The sequence below is a fragment of the Phodopus roborovskii genome, unplaced genomic scaffold, assembly GCF_943737965.1.
Source record: "Phodopus roborovskii unplaced genomic scaffold, PHOROB, whole genome shotgun sequence".
Classification (NCBI taxonomy): domain Eukaryota; kingdom Metazoa; phylum Chordata; class Mammalia; order Rodentia; family Cricetidae; genus Phodopus; species Phodopus roborovskii.
In genome coordinates, this window is record NW_026125059.1 from 884,117 (window position 1) to 903,061 (window position 18,945).

Below are 18,945 nucleotides of genomic sequence, written 5' to 3' on the forward strand. Positions count from 1 at the left end.
GTTTTTAAATCTACCCTCATCTCTCCTCTCTAATTACTCCCTTACTCACCCACCATTTTTCTCTCCCAACTTAATGTGGTCTTTTTTTAAAAACTCACTGAGTCCACTTAGTGTTGCTAGTAAGCAAATGAGTGTCAAGCCATGGACTGGGGAATAGGTAGCCTCTTGGGGGTAGGATCCTTGAAGAAAATGGAATCTTTCTCATCCAGCATCTATATTTTGCCAATAGCTCTTCAGCTAGAGGTGGGACTTCATGAACCCCTCACCCTCTCATTCTGGATTGGTCTTGTGCACGAAGTCAGGAAATCACTAAGGGGCCACAGGGAGATTTCCAGGAGGGAGGCCAGAATACAGACGGTATGAAGGAGGCAGGGAGGGAATCCTGGTACAGGAAGGGTTAAGTGAGATAGGTAATAAGAAGATGCTGCAGTGTTTTAACACGGGGAGCTGGATTTTCTGGACTAAGTGTAGATACTCTGTTTTTTAGGTCTGCCCCTGAAGCTGAATTCCATTTTGCCCAGGTTCAGCACGTGTCTACCCTCTCCAGCAAACCTTTCTTCTGTCAAAACACCCTCCTTGCTTCCCTCCTATCCAAGCCAGCTCCTCCTTATTCAGCAGGACCTGGCCCCAGGGACCCCACTTTGGGGAAGCCTCCTCTGGACTCCTGCCTTGCCTTGTGGGCTAAGCTGCTCCTGGCATCTTTCTGCCACAGGCACCTTGGGTGTTTCCCATGTGTTTTCATCACCACTCAAGCCTCCAGGGTCCTTATCAGGGCACAGGAACCCTCATTCTTCTTTCTACTCCTTCCCTGCTCACCAAGTTGGGAGTAGATGCCCCAGGCAGTCAAAATCAGTGCTAGGAAGGCATATGAGATGTCTGTACTTCCTTTTATTTATTTATTTTCAGGGCTTAGTTAATTGAATAAATTGGCTAATGAACAAAGGAAATTAATTGCAGTTTTAAAATGTGACCGTGGCTTTGTGTTGCTCTGATAGTGCCAGCAGCCTGCCACTGCCGCCAGTTCGGGAGCTCGGAAGCTTGGGCTCCAGGGTTGGGTGTTCTCAGGAGCCACAAACCTAGGGCCTACACCCAGGAAGATCATCAGGGACGGTGCCTCTCTTTACGACCAGTGTTGTTGGAGTTTTAGCTAAGGCTGAGACTGAGACTCCTGGTTACAGATACTCCCTGAATGCTGCTGGCTGACTGTTGCTGTGGCCTGATCCAAGCCGGAACATGTAGTGTAGGCCCTGCAGCACCCTCAGCTCTTGTTTGGGGGGGAAAGCTGGTGTCTTAACTTCTGGCTGTGATAGGAGTGATAGGGTATACTGTCTCTCACACAAGTGGTCTCCTCTTGGTCTTTCGGAGTTCCCTTTCGATTTTTGAGCTCTGTATTCTGTGTATCCAACCCTTTGTCTTTCTGAGAGTACCACCCCAACACTCACCATCCATATGGGCTGGATATGCCACTGCTGCACAGACCATGGTATGCTACATTCACTGGCCTGCATGGGTCTTCCCAGTACCTGCTAGTTGGCATTTTGAGAGTAGGGCAACTAGGTCCTGGGTGGGAGTTGGAGAGGTCAGTGATGGGTGATGGAGACGTTTTGTGGCACTTGGCCGTAAATCTTTTCCCATGGCAGCCCTAGAGCATCATCAGGACATTTCCCCATGACCACCAAGTCAGCTGGTGTTCCCAAGCACCTGGCTTACCCATGAAAGTCAGTTGTATATAGCAGTGTGGCTGGCAGTGTACCCCATTGGCCAAGCACATACAGTGGTGTTGCTGTGTTTTCAGGTGTGATGGACACTTTAGTCAGCAACCATAGCAGAGGTGGCCCTCTACAGTGTTTAGGTACTTGAAATCATGGAGGGTGGAGATGGGATTGACCTCAGGGCCCTCTGTGGTGCTGGGAGCCCGGCGAATGAGGGATGAGATAGTAAGCATCTAGAGAAAGACCTACAGCAGGTCACTGGGCTCAGGTGGCCAGGTGGGCAACTACGGATAGCACATGTATGGATCACTGTTACGTGCCAGGCTCCATCAGTGAACTGCCTGAATTTCTGTCACTTTCCTGATGGGCCATTTATGCTTTGGGAATGTGGGACCTGGACCTTGAGGGTCTGAAACGATCAGGCTGGCGGTCCCAGGCTTTTCACCCAGATATCGGGGACTTGTGTATTTTTTCCTCTCAAGATGTGGAGCCCCTGAGTGCTGGGATGATAGATATGCATCACCATGCCTGGCTTATATTCTGCTGGGCACTAAACCCAGGGACTTGTGTATGTTAGACAAGAACTCTGCCAACCAAGCAGGATCCTGAGCTCCCTGTTTTCTCATTCATTGTGGCTTGTCTGAAGGGGAGGGGCCAGGGCTATAGAAACTGACCACAGCGTCATTATGGTGAGTGGTGAGCTTGGAGTAAGACCTACCCTGACCCTCAGACACAGCCTAGAAAAGTCAGAGGTCTTTAATCTATAGGAGCAGAAACCTAATGCAGCATCTTTAGTCACGGGCGCCGTCATCTGCTGCTCTAGAGGTCCTGGCAGACCTGGATGTGAGTGCTCAGCCATGTGCTTTTTCTCGTCTTCATCTGCCTGTTGCTGGGTTTCTCTGGGACTGTCAGACTAATTTCCTAAGCTGTCAGACATTTTCCAGGTAGAAAGGGACACCTGTGTCCTAGTGGTCTGGCATCGGCTGGCCAGGCTTTTACCCATGAACATCCTTGAACCCTGGACTAGAAAGGACATTTAGGTGGTAGAGATGGCAAGGATATGATCCCCAAACTGACAACAGTAACTCAGTGTCAAATGGATCCCAAAGAAGGCATGTGACAAGGGGTATGTCTGCAGGGAGGACCCTGCAGGTGGCCATGGCAGGTAGGGAAGCAGACTGTGAAGAGGTGAGAATGAAACCAGGTTGACTTTGTCACTCTGGACCAAACCTTCTAGACTCTGCAATATGGAGAGTCTGATGCCAAGGGGGGGGTGGTATTTTCAGCACATTTAAACACAATAGAACTGGGGGGAAAGTTTCCTGGTGTGATACAATCCCGGTGCACAAGGAAGCATAATTATTCTGAAGCTCAACTCCGGGTACATATCATTTCTTCCAGGAAGATGGACTCTAGAGATAGACTACCTGTATTAGCTTAAGGGCCCAAGGAAGGATCTGGCCTGGTCTCAGTCACACAGATATTGTAGAGGTCCTTCAGGCTGTTAGCCACCTCTGGTCCTGGTTGTGGAGCTTGATATGGCCTGGCCCAACAGACAACACAGATCACCAGGCTCTTAATCACCTCCAATTCCTAGGTTTCTGGATGGAAGGACAGGTTTTAAGCCCGTTCCTTGGAGAGGATAATTCTGTGTGCTTAATATCCCTGGTTTTCCTGGAGATCTGTGGGTGCAAGAGCCTTTGTGCTATGTTCCCAACCTGGGCCAGGGGTGACTACCCAAGGGGGCATGTCCTCATGGACAGTACCCTGGGCCTGCAGTAGAGGATATCTATCAAAGAATGACAAGACAGAAGTAGTGAACTAACAGGTAGGGACAGTGGCCAACCCCACACATTAGGCTGAGCGGGAGATTTATGTGGAAGGATGTTATGAGCAGGTTTTCCCACCAGCCTGGTCCCAGAGCCGCGCCAGCCCCAAATAGCACACAGAGACGCTGTATTAGATATAATGCTGTTGGCCAGTTACTAGCATTTCTTATTGGCTAGCTATGTCTGAAATGTTAATCCATTTCTATTAATCTAAGTATTTCCACATGGTCTTATCTTACCAGAGAGAGGGCCTGGCATTCTGATCTCTTGGTCCTACATGTTGAATCCCTCCTACCTCTTCCAGAAACCTCCTTGTCTCCTAGTCCCACCTATCTTGCTTTCCTATTGGCCAACAGTGCTCTGTTCATTAGCCAATAAGAGAAACATATTTACAGAATGACATCTCCCATCAGAAGGAACCTGGCCCCTTGAACTCATCTGCTATTAAAGGTGGGGGCCATAATGACAGAAGGACTCTAAGGCCCAACTGGAGCGTGGTAGCTCTGTCATCATCGTCATCATCATTATTAACATTGTGTGCTGGGCATGCGGATGGATGCCTGGCTGTTGAAGGTAGCAGGGGGCTGCTGGGAGGTGGAAACAGGCAAAAGGAACTCTCCGAGCAAGAGATCTGTGGTTCAGATGGACGTGAAGTTCTTCTTGGTGCCTTGTGGCCAAGCACTGGGTGCACAGGACCCGATGACTACATGTTGGATGTGCCTGTTTTGTGTGGCAGTTTGTCATCTGCAGAAAAATGTTAGTATTGCTTGAGTTGCCTAAAAAGTGGGCTCCTGCTATGCACACGTCCTATTTGTGTTGGAGTTTGCAATTTCTGTCGAAAAATTTTATTATAGATTCCCCCCTCTCTCTCCCTCTCCCTGCCACACACAGTGTACATGTAGAGATAAGAAGACAAATTGTGGGAGCTGGTTTTCTCCTTCTACCATGTAGGTCTAGGGGATGAAACTTATCAGCAAGCATCTTCACCCCTGATGTGCCCTAAAGTGTGCCTCTGGGTTTTAACTGCAGCTCTTCCAGTCTCCCAGGATGAGATGCGGGTGTGGTGGTCCTGGGCAGGCAGTGTTCTTGCTATGCGGTGTCTCGTGTGTTTAGGTCGCTTGGTGTGCCCTTGTCAAAGGCCACAAACTGGGTTCCTGTGGTAGACTGTGGTACTTGTCTTCTGGGATAGGGAGGATGCACATAGATGTGAAAGACGCAGACAATTTTGCAGGAGAATTTTGGTAGGTCAGGAAGGGTCAGGCAATAAAGGAGAGAGGGATAATTATAGCAGAAAGTATAGGCTGATGAGCAGGAGTCATTGCAACTTAAGGAAGGAGAAACCATGGCAGCTGGGGCAAGGCCAGAAAGATGATCTGAGATATTCTTGCTCAGCACCAGATCTAGTCGGAAGACAAGTTCTCTGTCTCTGAACCTAGGGAGGAAGTGTTGCATTCCATGAAAAGGTATGCATGTCTGCCCTCTGTGGGCCAGGTGGTGTGTGGAGTTGGTTCTTTTCATTGTTTTTGCACTAGTTGAGGCTGTCAGGGCCAAAACCGTGTAGACAAGGGTCTGAAGGGGCCTGGTCAGCAATCGGTTTGATTATGGAGCCTTGGGTAGCAGGAAACGGGACATGCGCGGTTCTTCCTGCTGTTCTCTGAGGGCCCTCCAATGACTTTAGCGGCAGGTGTGCCGGCTAGTAGTAACAGGCTGCTGGCCCGTGATGCGATGATGCTGGCCCACTGGCTACATGTCTCTCACCTCCGCAGGTTTCTCCTGGTCTTCTCCTGCCTTGTGCTTTCCGTGTTCTCCACCATCAAGGAGTACGAGAAGAGCTCAGAGGGGGCCCTCTACATCTTGGTAAGCCCCACCCTTAGGCAGGGAGTGGGAGAGGCCTGGAGGCTGGGAAGGAGCCCTGGTTAATCCGGTGGTGAGACTTCTGCAATAGTCTGCCTCCTAACCCCTGGACCCCTCTGGTTCTGTCCCTAACCCTGACTGTTCTGTATCCAGGGTCTCCCCTGGAGTAGAAAGCATCCTTGCATCCACAGCCACCGTTGCTCCTGGAATTGTGGTGTAGACATCAAGCCCCTTCCCAGCTTCCCAGTCCCTAGTAGAAGCAGCTCTCACCACTTCTCCTTTCCCAGCTCTCTGGATTCTAAGTACACAGGTGCCCCCACTGGAAGGGTGTGGTGCTCCCAAAAGGTGTGGGTGAAGGGGTGGGAGGCCGTGATGCTCACTCACATAAGCCCTGTGATGGGGCAGGGGTGGGCGTCATGGAAACAGTACTGTGATTTCTCTGTTGCTATTGGTAACGGAGGTGGCCCTTCAAGGAGAGTGATCCCACTAGAAGAGTGTTCTTCCACCCACTTTGCCCCACTACCCCGGGCCTGCCTGAATTCTAGAGGAACCTGCTCTCTCCCTTTACTATGGCTGGGAACTTTTTGTTTGTCAGCGTGCCCGCCCAGCACACAAACACCAGAGCCTCCCACTCTAGCTCAAACAGGACAGATCTAGCTCAGAAGGGAGGCAAGAAAGGCCGGGACTTGCTGATAGCAGCGAGTCCCTGGGAGATCATCTGTGTCTAGAAGGGATTCAGTCCCGGCTGACATGAGCTGGGGGCCCTGTGGGCTAAGTCTGCAGCTCTCATTTCTAGCTTCTGAGCCATGGGGCTTCATCCAGCCTTGTCCTGAGACTGCATATGTAGTATACAGGCATCTCTCAGTGTCTTCATTATCTGTGTTCCTTCCACCTCCCAGGAAATCGTGACCATTGTGGTGTTTGGCGTTGAGTACTTTGTGAGGATCTGGGCTGCGGGCTGCTGCTGCCGGTATCGAGGCTGGAGGGGAAGGCTCAAGTTTGCCAGGAAGCCGTTCTGTGTGATTGGTGAGGCCTGGTCAGCAGTTGGGTCTGGGGCAAGGGTTGCTTCTGAGTGATTTGGAGTTGGTGCCCGTGGCTGACAGGGCCTAGATGATGGGAGGGACAAAGTGCTGGGCAGTCTTCCCTGGACACCACAGGTAGGCAGGGTGGGCACTGGAAACCGCCCTTCCCAGGGCCCTACGTGACCTCGCATGCCTCCTTTGGGGGCCCAGGGGAGGAGGCCCTGTGAGCTGTGCCTGTCTCCCACAGACATCATGGTGCTCATCGCCTCCATTGCTGTGCTGGCTGCCGGCTCCCAGGGAAACGTCTTTGCCACATCTGCACTTCGGAGTCTGCGGTTTCTACAAATCTTACGGATGATCCGTATGGACCGGAGGGGCGGCACCTGGAAGCTCCTGGGATCGGTGGTGTATGCTCACAGTAAGGTGAGCCCTGGCCCAGCCTGGGGCTTGCTGGTCACCCTGGCTTCCAAGTCCCAGGGTTCTCTCAGCTGGATGTAGCCAGGGAAGCTGTTTCTGTTCCCAGTCTGAGTAATCCTCCCTGTAGCTGGCAGCCCCTGTAGCTGAGCATTTCCCTTCCTGGTTCTGAGGGCCTGGATCGATACTCTGCCTGAATCACTGGCTGAGGGGTTGTTTAAGCTGTGGCTTGTGGTGGCTGCTGACCAGGGTACTCAAGGAGTGGCTGTGGGTACATGGTTGGTGCTGAAGGAGTCCTCAGTGGCCAAGACCTCGTTTCTGCCAGGTGGTACAATGGGGCATCTGTGCACACGATGAGCTCATTGAGTCAAATGCTGACTAACCTGCTCAGGCCCCCTTTTTTGGTTGACCATGTCAGCACTGGGCCCTGGAGACGTTGAGTTCCCTGAGGTCTGGCCTTTCTCCCTTCCTGAATTGCATCCTCAATGTACGGAACTGAGTGTCTATTGAGTCCTGCACCTCCTCTTGGAGATTTCTCCACAGTATGTAAATAATGCTGGGACTACAACTCCTGGCTTGGGGTATGTGTTTCCCCAGCCACAGACAGGATGTTTACCGGGCTGTTGGATGCTCTGCTCCCAGATCTAAAATAGCCAGCAGTCACCCTTGACTATTCAGGACAAGCCCTGCTGCCAACCCTGACCAGTGTCTACTCTAGTCATACCTTTTTGGCGTCGTGAGGGGAATCCCATCCTACAAAGGCCTTGTGGTGCACAGTTCAGGTCAGGGCCCCCGTGCTCGACACTGTCCAGGTTGGCCTGAGAGGGACAATGATGTGGTCCCCTGCCTTTGCAGGAGCTGGTGACTGCCTGGTACATCGGCTTCCTCTGCCTCATCCTGGCCTCATTTTTGGTGTACTTGGCAGAGAAGGGCGAGAATGACCACTTTGACACCTATGCAGATGCGCTCTGGTGGGGCCTGGTAAGTCCTGGTCACTGATCACTTCCTCCCCCACATCGTCTTGGTACAGCTGTCCTGATGATACACCCTGCCCCTTGGGACCTGAGGAGAGACCTAACAGCTTTTAGGCTAACCTGGGTGGTCATGTCTCTTGGCAGCCACCTGGTGGCTGGCTATAGACATGGTAGCATATGCAGATGGCAGCTGAGGTGGATGTGGTTAACAATAACCACAGTTGGTAGCTGTGACAGGGGACAGACTGGGTTCCTTTCTTCCTGTCATCACCTTCCTGCAATCCCCACTTGGCACTGGATTGTGGAGGAGACAGATTGGGGTGGGAGAATTCTGGGGTTCTGAGAGTCGTGACCGGGAGAGAGCCATCCCGGGGCTCCCCAACTCAAGGGTATAAATGACCCTTACAACTTTGGAGCAGTGGGAGGGTGGAGGCAGCTTTGTTGTCATGCCTTCCATTGCCAAGGCCAAGTGCCACTATTGCAGGCCACTTACTTCTGGACGCCAACCTCCAGTCAGTCCTGCCTTTCATTGTGAGGGATAAGGGAGAGTACAAAAGGAAGACAGCTCAGTGGGCAAAGTGCTTGCCATGAAAGCATGGGAATTGCCCCAGAACCCATGTAAAAATTTCACACGATATCACACACACACACACACACACACACACACACACACACAGCAAAAGAAGAAACCACAGACCCTGACTCTCTGGGGCTTTCCTTTCCTTTCTTTCCTTTAAGGATAGCTTTATTTATTTATTGTGTACACAGTATTCTGCCTCCATTTTTGCCTGCTCACCAGAAGGGTCACTAGATTTCATTACAGATGGTTGTGAGTCACCATGTGGCCGCTGGGAATTGAACTCAGGACCTCTGGTGCTCTTAACCTCTGAGCCATCTCTCCAGCCTGCTAACAGTGGCCCTGAGTCCTCCACCACATGCTGCTGCCCAAATGCTAGAATCTTACCTGGCCCTTGGGCCTGAGGCTCTCCGTGCTTGACTCTGCCCAGTATACTCCAGAAATTTCTGTCATTGCCCCTTCTCAGAAGGGCCTATTAGACACCGCTGGACATCTGCTTGGAGTGGGCATGGCTGACAGGTTTCCTAGGTCCCTATTTTTTGAACACCACACTAGTCCTAAGACTCACCCTAATTAGACAGAAATGAGTTTCTTCTAGCCCTTCCTCCCCCAATGTTCCAGACTCCTTGGGGGCTCAGGGCAGAGCCTTTGTCACCTGAAAAATCGTGACGTGGTGATCTGGACAGGCGCTGTGCTTGCAGTCATTGGGAGAGGATCAGACAACTTCTTCTGTGATGAAACCATTAATGACCTTACTAATGGCCACAGGCCTGGAATCCTGTGTCCTCTTGGGAAGTGTTGGGAGTGACCTGAGTTTAAGATAAGTGGCAGTGGAGAGTATGTGACAGGCACAGAGCAGGGGCATCTGGGCTGACTGACTGTGTGCCCAGGCTCTGCTGAGGGAGTCAGCCTGGCACCCAGGCGACCTGAGCTGCAAACCATCTGGCCCCAGGGACCTGGAGAGGGATATAGCCCATTCTCTTCAGCTTTTTCTTGGACCTAGGCCTTCCTTCTCTTTCAGAACGGAAACAAGCATTTTACCTTTATTGCTTCAAAGTAATCCTTGTGTTTTAAAATGTCTACTTGTTCCTAAAATGCAGCCCCCTACCCTTTTGACTGCTTGGCCACCTCCTGTTTGCCATCATTGCCCCTTTCCCCCACGTCCTGGGCCAGGCCCTCTCCAGTCTGTCCCCCATCATCCCTGAACCCTACTCTCCTTGGCCTTTGCTGACTCCTTACACTCTATGGACCCTGGCACTGTGCACTTCATTGCTCTTGTTCCCTGACTTGCTGGGTACTCACCAGTGCCCCCTACCTCTGAGCACAGAGCAGGGGCTGGGCGCGTCAGCGATTCACCTGTACGGAAACTGCTGTCCTTGCTTGGTGCCGATGTGTACTGTATAGTTCATTTCTCCCAAGCGTTAACTAGGGGAGCCGTGGGAATGAGAAGAGATTGGGGTTTGTTGCAATAAAGGATAAAGGACAGCCTATGCTGACCCTGGCCTTGTTTTGTCCTAGTATGAGTGATGTAACAAGGGTGATCCTTCTGTCCGTCCAGCCCAAGTCTCAGTGGCCATCAGTGTCTAGATGGCCCTAAAGATGCAGGCAAACTACTTGGGTGAGCTTCTCATGACTGAGCAGGGAACTCTAGCCTGGGATTGTAGGCCTCTGGTAGGCCATTGCCAGCCTGCCCAAATGACCAGAGCTCCCTGCTCCTCAGATCACTCTGACGACCATTGGCTACGGGGACAAGTACCCTCAGACCTGGAATGGGAGGCTCTTGGCAGCGACGTTTACCCTCATTGGTGTCTCGTTCTTCGCTCTTCCCGCAGTGAGTCCTATGCCCGCCCCTTCCTGCCCTAGTGATGTTAGGCTCCCTGTAAGATTTGACCACAAGCCACCTGTGAACTGTGATGATCTTAGACAGGAGCATGCCCCTCTGGGGTTTACAGCCCCTAGAGAGGCCCCAGACCTTACCAGCGTGAGGCTTCCCTGTTTTAGATGCCTGTAACCCCAGTAGGCAGATTCCTAGTGTCTTCAGACGGGGCCCTTTGACACAGCTCTGTTGACTTCAGTGGCTCTCCCATCTGAGTGACCCTGAACAGTGGGTCCTTATTCACTCTGTACAGAATGGGATGGGTGTGCTGATGGCTGCCTTGTGGACAGGGTAGGTTAGGAGGGTGCCTATTTGGGATTGGAAGGCACTGCTGGTTAGATTCTCCAGCCTGGTCTCTAGGTGATGAAGTATGGGGACATTCCAAGGATGTAGGAAGGTGTCACATGTGAAATGCATGCATTGTAGGCAAGGGTGAGGAGGGGCATGGTCCCAGGATGTGGTCTGACCTCAGTGACTTGCAGGGCATTTTGGGATCTGGCTTTGCTCTGAAAGTCCAAGAGCAGCATCGACAAAAGCACTTTGAGAAGCGGCGGAACCCTGCGGCAGGTCTGATCCAGGTGAGCCTTAGCCCCTGCTAGGGACCAACCCCTGTTCTGATTCCCCCTTACCTAGAAGGGAGCCCACCAAGATCTTGGCATTGACAATGGCTGTATCAGGCTTTTCCTTGTCTATGGATGGGCCATGGCCCGTGTTTGGAAGACAAGGTTGTGTTTGGCATGGGGACAGTTCTGACACTTGAGGTCATACCCAGTGATTCATAATAATGATACTGGGTGGTCCTCTCCCCAGTGGGCACTTGGCTCAGGCCATACTGTCCCAGAAACCATCCAGGTCACCTCCAGTGCCCTATGATGTAGGTGTCTCATCACATCCATTCTGCAGCTGTGAGACACACAGCTTATAGAGGTTGACAATCTGGCAGCAAGTGGCTCTAGAGTCACATCTGGGCTCCTTTAATCTAACTGTTCAACCTGTGAACACTGTGCCTTCCTTCCCCAAGCTTACCGAGCTGGTCTTAGCATTTAGGGGCAGGTGAGATGTAGAGGCCACCTGAACATGCATGCAAGAAGACAGAGATTCCTGCTGGACACAAGAGCTGGACAGGATTTCCTGCCAGCTGAATGTGGCTCTATATCTGTCCCTCTTTTTAAAAGATGTGGCCTTCACAGTCTCAAACTTGGGTCCAGCTTCCTTTTCTGTGTTGATTACATAGCTTTTACCACAAAACACATGGCTACTGTTTTTGAATTACAAAAACCAAAAACAAACAAACAAAACACACACAAAAAACAAACAAACAAAAAAAAAAACAAAGAAGAATAGAATGCCTGTTTGAAAAAGAAAATGACTGAATATCCATGGGGCCGAAAGATTTAAGAGGGGACAGCAAAAATTTAATATTCCCCCATATACTCCTCTCAAAGGCCATTCAGCACAGCCTGTGAATCCTCCAAAAGTCAGAAGTACCACCAAAGAGCAACAGCATCTGCTGTCCCTGCTTCACCCACAAGTGACAGAGGACACCTAGGGTGAAGTGTCCTTATTAGGACAAAGCAATCTCTTGGTCTTACCTGCACAGTTTTCCCCACTGTGGACCTCAAGATGATTCCTAGAGCTTCAAGACATCTCCAGCACATTCATGGTGCATGGTCATAGGGTAAAGGAACCGTGGCAGAATAGCTGATCGGAAGGTCCTTCCGAGCAAAGCCGACCTTCCTGCAGTTTTGGGACGCCAAAGATTTGGTTAGCAGTGACCCCAGTGGCCCTGATGTAGGTATAAGGGTAGAAGGACTAATATTTCAAGAGACTTATCACCTGGGTTTGGTTCTGGCTCCCAAGCAGAAAAAAATCTTGGAGGGAGTCTCAGAGGAGGTGCCAGGGCCTCCTGTACTCCCAAAGCACCTCCATTCTGTAGAAGTCAGCCTGCCCAGCCTGGACCCCTTGTAGTCCTTGATGTTACTGAAATATCGATGGAGACCGAAGTAAGTCATCTCATGTTCATGGAATAGAAGACTTAACCTCGTTAAAATGTTCTTCCCAGACACTGATCTGCAGGCTCAGAGCACTTCTCATAAGTCCAATGCCCTTTTGCAAAAACAGAAAAGCTAATCCTAAGGTGTCTGTGCAAATACAGCGGACTCCGAATATCCAGGACAGCGCTGAAGCAGGAGAACACAGTAGGGGGACTCATACATTCAGATTTTTAATTTATTACAAAGCTGCAATGATCAAAGTGTAGTTCTCACATAAGGACAAGTGTACCAGCAGAACAGTGTGTGTATGAGTTAGCCCGTTTGTAGACTGATTACAGATGAGAACTGTTTTGATGCATGGTACGGGACAACTGGAGACCTGTTTTGTTATTGTTGCTGTTTGCTTGTTTTATTACAGGGGCTGGCCTCTAACTTATGTGATTCCCTTGCTTCAGCCTTGTAAGTTCTCTATAATAGGCATACGTTTTCATGCCCTTTTTGGAGCTTTTTTTTTTTTTTTTAAATGATTTTTGGCCAAGCTTTGTGGTGCTTACTTGTAATTCCAGAACTCTAGAGGCTGAGGCAAGAAGATCTTGAGTTTGAGGTTAGGCTGGATATGCTGTGAGACCTTGCCTTAAATAAAAGAGTTAAAACTATTAAACTCTTAGAAGTAAGCAAGATTTATTGTTTTTATCTTCTATATATGACACCAAAAAACCCCACAAGCAACAAAAGAAAAATTAGAGAACATTGAAATTTAAAACTTGTGCCTCAGAGGACATTCAGGAGCAAAAAGACAACCCATAGAATGGGGGAAAAGTTTGGAAATGAATTTAATATCCAGAATATGTAAAGAGCCCTAGAAACCTCAATTACAAAATGACAAACAACCCAGAAGGCTTGGGGACAAGGGACTCAAATAGACATTCTTTTTCCCAAGAAGAAAGACAGCTGGACATGAACATGTGAAAAGATGTTATGCTATTAGAGAAAGGAAGATCAAATGAGGAGAGGCCACTTCACACTCACTGGGATGGTTACAATGTAAAAAATGCAAGAGTGTTGGCATTGGGCCTGCACACATCACCCAGGGGCTGTATGGTGCAACGACCACTCAGAAAACTTTAATAATCAGAGATGGGCTCACTGGTAGAGCATTTGTCTCACATGTGCAAATTCTGGATTCTACTAAAAAGGAAAAAAATATCCAGAAAAGAAAGTGACACATGGATTTGTTACCTTTTATCCATATGTTCACTCCTTTGTTAGAACCCAAGACAGGTGTTCAACCAAAATCCTCTGCGTTCATAGTGCTCTGTCCATAAACAGCGGAAATATGGGGTGGCTAGGTTCATTGGAGGATGATCAAAATGCAAGAGATGCACCTGTACAACCAAGTGTTATTTAGTCAGGAGAGGGATGAAGCTCTGGGCACATTGAAGTTCATGTCAGCTCTGAGGGCCTTTTGTTCCGTGCAAGAAACTAATAGGCAGACCTCATAATTATGAGATTCCATGGATAGGAAATTTCCAAAACAGTCAAGCCTGCAGAGACTGAAAGATTGATGCTACCAGAGCCTGGGAGGAGGTTGGAAGGGAAGTAAGTGTCTGTGTATGGGCACGCCTTTCTAAGGGTCAGAAGCTGTTAAGTAGAGAGTGGCCACGTTTACACAATGGTGTGTATACGTTAAAGCAGTCAAGATGATGGACTTAACGCCATGTGGATTATGTTGCATATCCAAAAAGATATGTAGGGGATGGGAAGAAGCCCGAGTCGGTAGAGAAGAATGAGCCTGGACCACCCTGCCCCAAGGAAGGAGTTACATCTTAGCCTTACCTCCCTCCCCAGATCTCATGGGGTTGGGGTTAGGTCTTGTTTGGACTAGGAAGGGCAATCAAGTCATGCCCTGGATGTCAAGAAAGGCAGAAGGGAAGGAGATTGCCTAGGCTCACTGCAGACTCGCTTTGAGCTAGAGACAGACGATCTCCCATATCCCACCGGCTTCCTTGGGCATCATGCTCGTCCCATAGGGTTAAACTGAGGCTGTGGGGTGAGGACAGGCATGGGGGCTATAGTTCTATGTTGCTGGGGTAGGGGTAGCCTTGGCCCAGCCACAACAATCTCACCTCTTTCCACTGCAGTCTGCCTGGAGATTTTATGCTACCAACCTCTCACGCACCGACCTGCACTCCACGTGGCAGTACTACGAACGCACAGTCACTGTCCCCATGTACAGGTACTGCGCCAGGCCCAGCCTCGCCACCCTGCATGGTGGTTTGCTTTTTAATTTCCATTTGTTCTTTACCCCATTGATTTGTGTTTCTTTCTTTCTTTTTTTTTTCAAGTGTATCTTTCCACAAAGGATTCTGTGTGGTTTATTTCACAGTATTGATTTTGTTCTTTGTTTTACAGTGTTGTGGCTTTTATTTCTTACTCTTGTACCCATCCTTTGCTTTCCTCTCCTCTTTTGGGTACATTGTGTTGTGATCCTCAACCCAAGCTGCCCCATGGGATGAGTGATGGCCTTAGTGTCGCAATGCCAGAGCCCTCTAGCAGCCCAAGACTTAAGAAGAAGTGTAGAGGTGGCAACTGTGTTCTCCAGAGAAGACCAGGCAAACTGTAGTGTGTGTGTGTGTGTGTGTGTGTGTGTGTGTGTGTGTGTGTGTGTGTGTGTGCATGTGGCTGTGCCTGTGCATGTGTGTGAGAGAAATAACCCAGAGTACACTGAGAGTCTTGAGAGTCTAGAGGAAAGTCCTATTGTCCTGGGGGCTCCAGGCATCCTCAGCAAAATAGAGCAAAGGATACTCCAGGATAGCCTGGGAATACCCCAGGGAAATCTAGAAAGCAGGAAGAGGTCAGGAAGAGCCTTTCTGGAGGCCACCGGGGAACAACGTCAGCTGGCCTGTGGACCACTGTGGACCACTTGGGGAAACTGTGCTTGTGCTTAGCTGAAGGTGTGATACTTTAAGAGATTTCAAGTCCGAGCCCTTGGGGTGCTATCCCTTCACCCCGAACTGAGAGAAAAGAGGCCGGGCCAGCTTCATTACCGATGTCAGAGTACTTCATTCCACCTGTTTCTATCCATCTGAGTCATCTGCAGGTAGCATGGGCACAGAGCTCTGCCAGGACTCCTGGGCTGGGGACCATCTATCTTCAGGGATCTGACAACCAGCAATGGTCAGATAGACCGTATGCCATTCTGCCTGCATCAGTCTTGGTAGGGCATTGCTTAGGACAAAGGTGGCCTTGCCACTCCTTCTCCAGCACCTACCCCAGGGTCCTCTGGAGTCCTGAGCCCTTGCCTGGCCCTGCCCCAAGCTCCATGCTCCTTGCAGGGCATTGGGACAGGACTGAGCTATGGGGCTAATTTTCTTTATTCTGTTGTTTCCCCTACTTCCCTCAACTTTTTTTTTTCATTTTGTTTTTTTTTTATCCCGTTCTTTTTTTAAAAAAAAACTTTGGTTCTTTTCCCTTTGTGTGTGTGTGTGAAACCCCTGAAAGCTCGCAAACTCAAACCTATGGGGCCTCCAGGTAGGACGTGCATGGGGTGGAAGATGGTGTGTAGCCCTTGTCTGCCTAAGTCCGGGGTGGGGCAAGTCCTTTGGAGCCTATATCCCACCCTAGAGTACCTGCCCTTCAGTCCTCATGTTACCATCGCCGGATCCTGTCATCCTGTGGCCCTTCCCTGCCTGGAGTCCCTGTGTTAACCTGTAGCTCCTTCTGGGCCAGTGTGAGCACACCTTGCCTCTCTGACTCCTGCTTCCCCAGCTGCTGCTTTACTGTTGCTGGACCCGTTGTCCTCAGTGTGCCTTGTTCCTTGGCTTGCTTCCTGCCTTGTCTTACAGCTGTGATTCCCCAACCCTGCCTCCCCCACTGAAGAGCAGAGTGGTGGTCCCGGGACTCACCATGTTTCTGAGGGATATATGTCCAGGACCAGGAGCACACTCAGGGCCAGAACTCTACTCTGGTCATCTGCTCTAGGGAGTCCCTCCCAGAGTCTGAATCCCCCCCCACAACTTTGCAGTCTTTATACCACACTGGAGAAAGTGTAAAGGCCCAGGGAACAGACTTATTTATTCTGGGTGGTGGCTCCGAAGCAGGAGACATATTCTTTGCTCATTTGCAGGCAGCTGAGCTGCCCGGGAACTTTTACTCAGTATATACGAGGCAAGTCCCCCCTTCCTCAGTTGGGTGGGGCCTTGTTGGAGGAAGACCCTCATACCAGCCCAGCCCTACAAAGTCCTTCCTGACCTGGTCCAGTAGCAGGTATATGTTCTTATGTATGAGCTGTGACCTGTCTCCTGCCTTTTGTAGGGACTGGACTAGGAGAGTAAGCACTTGCCTCTCAAAATAGAAGGGTTCTTCAGTTGGGCATGCCCTTGGATTTCTCCTTCTCAGAGCCCAGAGGAATAGGGGAAGTAGCATCCTAAGGTCCAGCCTTAACTGGGGCTCCCAGTCCCCTGGCAGGTGGAAGACCTGTGTGCTGTCCTGTGATGCTCCTCTTCCCCTCAGCCCATCTTCTCCAGCCAGCACCATACTCAGAAAGAAGATGCCTCCCAACCACCCCCTACACCCCCCCACACACAGAGCCCCCAACCTGTGTGGCAGGAGTTGTTCAATGAGACCAACAGTATCCTCAGATTACCTGATGCTTTCCTGGGGTTGCCCCTCCCCCAACCCTCTGTGACTGCTCAGGGGTGACCAGCTATGTGCACGGCCCCTCTTCCATGTGTCTGCCCCTGGTGGCTGCTTTGTGTGTCCTGGGCATGCGTCCAGTGTGGCTGGGAGGGATGGTTTTACATGTGTCTAACCTGGGCCTATGTGGTGGTGGTTGTGGGGGTGCACGGGAGAGGGCTGTGCCAAGGACCCTGCTCCAGGTCCCAGGGCTGGGTTAAAAAGTGGCAGGAAGGCCCTGGTGGTGCTAGCTGCTAACTTGGATTGCTAGGCTCCTGCCTCATGCTGACTTGACAAGGACAGAGAATGGCTTGGGGGAGGGGAGGCAGAAAGGGGTAAGAAGAGATCTGCTTTTTACCAGCATTTTCAGAGACCTTCTAGGTCTCACTCCGGGGCTGTGCCCATGAAGCAAGGCCCAGATGTAGCTATCCTTGCCAAAGCCTGTGCAACCTATGGAGCTAAAGGAAGAGGAGAGGAGAAGGCAGCCCGAGGCAATAGAAGCCCAGTGGTACAGGGTGGGTCCCTCTGAGCGGAGGAACATGATTGAAGAGCAAGACTAGTTTCCCAGAAAACCCATTGGCCCTTCTGTTTTAGAGGTGGTCGAGAGCCATTAAATGTTTGAGTGGGGGAATAGCAAGGCTTGTTGGGCATATTTGAAAGATCTAATGAGGTAGAGAGATGGTGAAAGTATTAAGAGAGTCCAGGTGAGGTAGGCAGAGGGATGAGGAAGACACAGGCCAATTCCAGCAGGAGGTACCAGGTTCTGTGCTTTTTAGCTGAGGGGTCAAGAATGACAGACAAGGACAGGCTGGGGGTCCTGAGGATCCTGGTGTGCAGTTGGGACTCTAAGAGGCCACTACTTAGAGTGATGCAAGATTATCTGACGCGGAGGCTGTTCTAGAGCCGGTAGGGTCCTAAGAGTATCAAGGCCTGGAGTCACAGGAGCCAAGGGACTGCTGTGTTTATCCTAAAATTAACAGGATTTGCCAAGAGGAAGCTGAGGGTCTAAGGGCGAAAATGGATTGGGATGAGATTTTTATCCCTAGACGGGAAGGGATTTTGTTCACCTTCCAAGTGGGAGCATGCCTTCCCTGAGACTGTGGCTGTGGATGTGGGCTGACCAAATGCCAGGGCAGGAAGGCAGAGGCCAGGCATGGGGCTGAGAGTGGTGTGTGGCCAGGTCAGGGAAAGAAGCAGTCAGGTTGCATCCCCAGAGCATCAAGGCCTGATTGAGGCCAGGATAATCATCCTATAGACATGGAAATGAGCTTCCCTTTTTCTGTGACCTCCCCCCTGCACCATTCCAGCCTTTGGAGGCAAAGATGCTTCACCAGGGGACTTAGGGGTCTGAGACTTTCAATAGGTTGAGGTGCTGTGTTTGTAGCTCCTTGAAAAATTTCAGAGGCGGGGAAATAGAATGGAAGAGAGGTCGAGGGAGGAGGTATCATACCTGGACTCCACTCTCTTGATCTACTCCATGCTGAAGGGCTGGACCCTCATGGCCTGCTGTTCGTGCTGGGTCCTGACCGTTTCCTGTGTCTCAGGCCCCAGGAACAACATGAGAGGAGAGAGAGAGAGCGAGTAAAGACAGCCCTGGAGCTTGGGAGAGGCATAGGCACTGAGCCCAGAGCTTCAGGTGTTCTACACCCATGCTCTGCCAGCCGCTGCTTGCTCCCATGAGTGAAGTAGGTGTGGATATACAGAGCTGAACCTCATATCTTACGGAGGTCAGGCTTACTCACTTCTTCTCTTGCTCCAGACTCATCCCGCCTCTGAATCAGCTGGAGCTACTGAGGAACCTCAAGAGCAAATCTGGACTCACCTTCAGGTCAGCACAGGGTCTCCCCCTAAGGGTCTGTTCCTAAGGCTGGAACACTGGACAAGCTGGGAAGCTTGAGTCTCCTGAGAGGCTACAGAACCTTGTCCAGTGACAAAAAGCTCTGGGGGCTGGGGTATGCTTGTCTTGCTGTTGGTGGCTTTTGCTTCATCTGGCTGGATTGAGGGTCCTATTTCTAGAAA

General features: G+C 50.6%; 1 protein-coding gene across 1 annotated transcript in view; it reads left to right on the plus strand.

Annotated features, from left to right (window-relative positions):
- The window catches only part of Kcnq2 (potassium voltage-gated channel subfamily Q member 2), a 53,694-nt gene that overhangs the window by 15,290 nt on the left and 19,459 nt on the right, over positions 1-18,945 (plus strand). Inside the window, exons 2-10 of the mRNA XM_051184613.1 lie at positions 5,308-5,398; positions 6,295-6,421; positions 6,665-6,840; positions 7,687-7,812; positions 10,103-10,213; positions 10,741-10,836; positions 14,394-14,488; positions 15,754-15,783; positions 18,686-18,754. Coding sequence (XP_051040570.1) covers positions 5,308-5,398; positions 6,295-6,421; positions 6,665-6,840; positions 7,687-7,812; positions 10,103-10,213; positions 10,741-10,836; positions 14,394-14,488; positions 15,754-15,783; positions 18,686-18,754 — 921 coding nt within the window. The remainder of the gene's footprint in view (positions 1-5,307; positions 5,399-6,294; positions 6,422-6,664; positions 6,841-7,686; positions 7,813-10,102; positions 10,214-10,740; positions 10,837-14,393; positions 14,489-15,753; positions 15,784-18,685; positions 18,755-18,945) is intronic.